At 47.0% G+C, this 4,323-nt stretch overlaps 1 protein-coding gene across 1 annotated transcript in view; it reads left to right on the top strand.

Moving 5' to 3' along the window:
- The window catches only part of LOC140387627 (class E basic helix-loop-helix protein 41-like), an 11,239-nt gene extending 7,158 nt beyond the window's left edge, over positions 1-4,081 (top strand). Inside the window, 3 exon segments of the mRNA XM_072470821.1 lie at positions 683-848; positions 1,987-2,076; positions 2,079-4,081. Coding sequence (XP_072326922.1) covers positions 683-848; positions 1,987-2,076; positions 2,079-2,845 — 1,023 coding nt within the window. The 3' untranslated portion in view covers positions 2,846-4,081.
- The last annotated feature ends 242 nt before the right edge of the window (positions 4,082-4,323 follow it).

Genomic DNA, 4,323 nt, shown 5'->3' with positions numbered 1-4,323 from the left:
GAGGAGAACAGCACCTCATCTTCCGATTAGGCACATTCCGGACTTAACATTGAATTCAACAACTTCAGACTGTGAACTCTCTCCTCCCCTTCACCCCATTTTTATTTCTATCAGTTTATTTTCATTTCTTCCATCAATCTGTTTTTTGTCGATTCCTCACCATGTCCCCCCTCCCCGCCCCACTAGGGCCATCTGTTCTCTGTTCCTAGTTGTCCTTTGACACACTGCTTACCTCATCTGCCATTGACCCATTCTGATCTCCCAATGTGCCACAATCAGCCCCCTTCTTAGACTTGATCACCACCATTTCCATTCCATTTTGTCTTCTTGTCCACGATATTTTTGTCTACCTCCACTTATCGCTGATCCTCTATCCAGCCATTGATCCACACCCCTCCCCCACAACAGAATAAATCTGACCCTATTTCCAGTTCTCTCCAGCTTTGACAAAGAGTCATCCAGTCTTGAAACGTTAGCTCCCTTCTCTCTCCACAGATGCTGAGAGATTGTCCAGTATTTTGTTTGCTATTTGTCTTGCTGCGTGCGCAGTTCAGGGCTGAACATGCATACATGGGGAGGAGAATAGAGCTTTTTAAAAGAAACCTGCTTCAAATATTAACTGAGATTGCAAACTGTATTGAAAGCGCTATTGGAGCTTTAACTGTTTTTTCATTATAATTAGAGGAGCCATTTAACAAAAATAAACTTTTTGTTTTGCCCCCCTCCGTCCCCCAAGACGTTGGGACATCTGGAAAAGGCTGTAGTGCTGGAATTAACGCTGAAACATTTCAAGGCTTTAACTATGTTAACGGAGCAACAGCATCAGAAGATTCTGGCTTTGCAAAATGGTATGTGGCAGTAGGATATTTATACAGGAAGACATTGCATTTATATACTGCCTTTCATAACTTTGGGTGATTACAATGAAGCATTTTATACCCATCTAGGAGAACTTTGGGAGGGTATGGAGAGAGGCTGATTGGCCTGGGATTGTTTTCCTTGGAGCAGAAAAGGCTGAGGGGGACCTGCCCGATGTGTAGCAAATTATGGGGGATGTAAATAGATAGGATAGAAAAACCTTTTCGCCCAGAGGGTGGTGGGAATCTGGAACTCACTGCCTGAATGTGCGGTTGAGGCAGGAACCCTCAACATTTAAGAAGCACTTAGATGAGCACTTGAAATGCCATAGCATACAAGCTGGAAAATGGGATTAGAATTAATAGGTGCTTGTTGGCCGGTACAGACACGCTGGACCAAAGGGGCTCTTTCTGTTCTGCAAGGCTCTATGTAGTCACTGTTGTAATGTTAGGGCGGGTGGGAATTTACCAAATCTTGTGCAGCAAACTCCAACAGTCATGTGATAATGGGGGCGGCATGGTGGCACAGTGGTTAGCACTGCTGTCTTAGAGCACCAGGGACCAGGTTCAATTCCGGCCTTGGGTGACTGTCTGTGTGGAGTTTGCATGTTTACCCCGTGTCTGCGTGGGTTTCCTCCCAGTGCTCCAGTTACCTCGCACAATCCGAAGGTGTGCAGGTGAGGTGGATTGGCCATGCTAAATTGCCCCTTCGTGTCCAGGGATGTGCAGGTTGGGGCTACGGGGATAGGGCGGGGAAGTGGACCTAGATAGGGTGCTCTTTCAGAGGGATGGTGCTTACCCGACGTATCGAATGGCCTCTTTCTGCACTGTAGGAATTCTATGGACCGGATAATCTGTTTCCGTGCTGGGAAGGAAGGATAAATATTGGCCAGGAGACTGAGAGACCGTTCTTGCTCTGCTCTCCATTGTGGAACGCTTTAATGTCCACCTGAGAGAGTAGGCCGGGCCTTGGTTTAACCTTTCACCCTGAGCAGATTACTTATTTACAGATGTTGCACTCGAGCTGTTAGAATGATAGTTTGAGAGGGTCGGGATGTGTCAGTTGTGAATTGCTGTCCAATGCAGTTTGTATTCCTTGACTGGTGGTGTTTTGCGTTTGTTTTTTGAGGTAACTGTGCTGTGAAAGGGCCCATGCAGTCAGATCTGGATGCTTTCCACTCTGGATTTCAAGCATGTGCCCGTGAGGTGCTGCAACACCTGATCAGTTTGAAAGCTGGGCCCCGAGGGAGCAGCGCTGTGCCCAGCTGATTGGCCATTTGCACCAAGCTGCCGCACAGCTCCGAACCGGCAGAGAAACGCAGACTTCGGGCGAGGGGCAGGCCGGTGCCCAGTTGGTGGAGCACAACCACGGCAGCGACAACTGCGTCCCGGTCATTCGGAGGACACAGGCGACGGAGCACAACGGGAGTGACACGGACACTGACAGCGGATATGGCGGGGATGGGGAGAGATCCGAGGGGAAGAAGGAGTTCAACCCGGGAGCTGGATCCAGCCACAAGAGCCGGACTTATAAAATCAAACAGGAGCCTGATGATCCGCCAGCCAAAAGGGTCAAGATTGACCAGGCTGGTCACATGACCAGATCTGAGGCTGGCCGTGATTCTGCTCTTTGCTCGATGATGGAGATTGGCACAATGCCCACACTTGGCCAGCAGCCCCCTTTCTGCCTGCCCTTCTACTTCATTGCCCCCACAACAGCCACTCCCTACATGCCCCTCATGGACAAGACCAACCTGGAAAAATGCTGGTACCCGGCCCCCATTCCGGCCCTTTACGCTGGCATTCCGGCCATGCATGGCATCTCGGTGCTGGCATCTGACAGGCTACTTCGCCAAAACCCGTCCCTGGGCTCAGGCCTACAACTTGGGCCCCATTCGTCCAAGTCAGAGCCAGCTGGATCCCTCAGAGCGGAGAGAGTTTTGAGCCCAGCTCTAGAACCGCTACAGTCACCAAACAATACATCCTAAAACAGTTGCCCATGCCCGCCCCCCCCCCCCCCCCCACACTCCTTACCTTTCCTCCCCACTCAAGCTAAAGTATGGAATTAGGCATTTCTCTCACATTGAGTCCTAGAGATGGAAGGTAGTGAGGACCCAATTCCAAAGTGAAATGCCCCACAGAGCCCTATTTCGAGTGTTGATAAATTGGCAACCTCTTGTTTAGAAGGTGGGCAAAGATCAAGTCAGATGAGGCCCTCCTGAAGTACTCTTAGAACTGGATATAAACCTGTGGTTGTGCTGAGTAATTCTCTGGCAAACAGCTTACGGATTAACCGCCTCCCATCCCCTCCAATACTTGTGTTGACGACTGTACCCAAAAGTGCTGGGAAAAGCATCATTCCCATTTTTCTCAACTCCAAGAATTAGCTTGAGCGTGAGTTGGAGTTGGAGCCGGCTTCGATTAAGTATTTTTCAAGGGCAGCCTAACCAAAAGTCTATTTAAACAAACATAACATGCAATTTTTCTGTTATGTGCCTATATCAATGGCTGACAAAACAGGAGTGTGAATTGAGGAGAGGGGAGATGGAGGACCCACTGAAATCATATCATCCTTCTTGAGTTAAGTAAGTGTGGATTTTAGTGAGAAAAATGCCTTGCCTCAATCAGTCATGGCCGACTGCCCCTCTTCGTCCTGAAGCCCTGCTCTATTTCTGTATTAACTCTTGTGGTCTTTTTCAGAGATGAAAGTCCTGGTTGCATTAATGCTGTTTCTTTCTCCCACCCTTCTCGCTGCATTCTGACAGACAATTGAAAGTCACAGTTGAGAGCCTGATCACCCAGACTGAGGAGAGACGGTGGCCTCAGTGAGACCTATTTTAGTTGTTGCCAAGGCAGCTGGTTTGGTGATGCTGTGGAGTGCTATGTAACAGCTGAGACACATCCCTGCCTGAGCATGAGCCAGCACTCGTATTCTAGTTCCATTACTGCTGCTGTGGGCCTGATATACTGCATTCTAAAACATTGTGAAATATATATATTGCCTAAAGTGGCTTTTGTTTTGTGTACTGTAAATAGTTTGTGAATAATCATGAATCTCGTCTGATAATGCTATTTTTGTAGGGGGATAATACATGATAACCACTGAATATTGTGTTTTGAGCAAAATTAATTTTATGAGAATTGTTCAATAATGTTTGCACTTCTTGTTAGTGCTTTACGCTTACGCAGTCTTAAGTTATTAAAATCTGTCTGCATTTAAAGAAGCGATTGATTGCCAGTGTAGCTTTTTGAAATTCTGTTTTTCTTTGCAAGGACTATGAAATTAATTGTGATTTTTATGCTCATTCATACCTGGAATGTGTCCAAAATAATATATTATGGTATACAGCTAAACATTTTCATTGTGAGCCACCAGCGGCAGTTTTATCATTTAGTACGATAGAAAAATCTAAAAGTTGAAAACGAGCTAAAGAGCAAAGGGTTAATGAAGAGTCCAGCGATGTGT

The sequence above is a fragment of the Scyliorhinus torazame genome, chromosome 13, assembly GCF_047496885.1.
Source record: "Scyliorhinus torazame isolate Kashiwa2021f chromosome 13, sScyTor2.1, whole genome shotgun sequence".
NCBI lineage: Eukaryota > Metazoa > Chordata > Chondrichthyes > Carcharhiniformes > Scyliorhinidae > Scyliorhinus > Scyliorhinus torazame.
The sequence above is the reverse complement of the archived record's forward strand: the minus strand, read 5'-3'. Positions and strand labels throughout refer to the sequence as shown.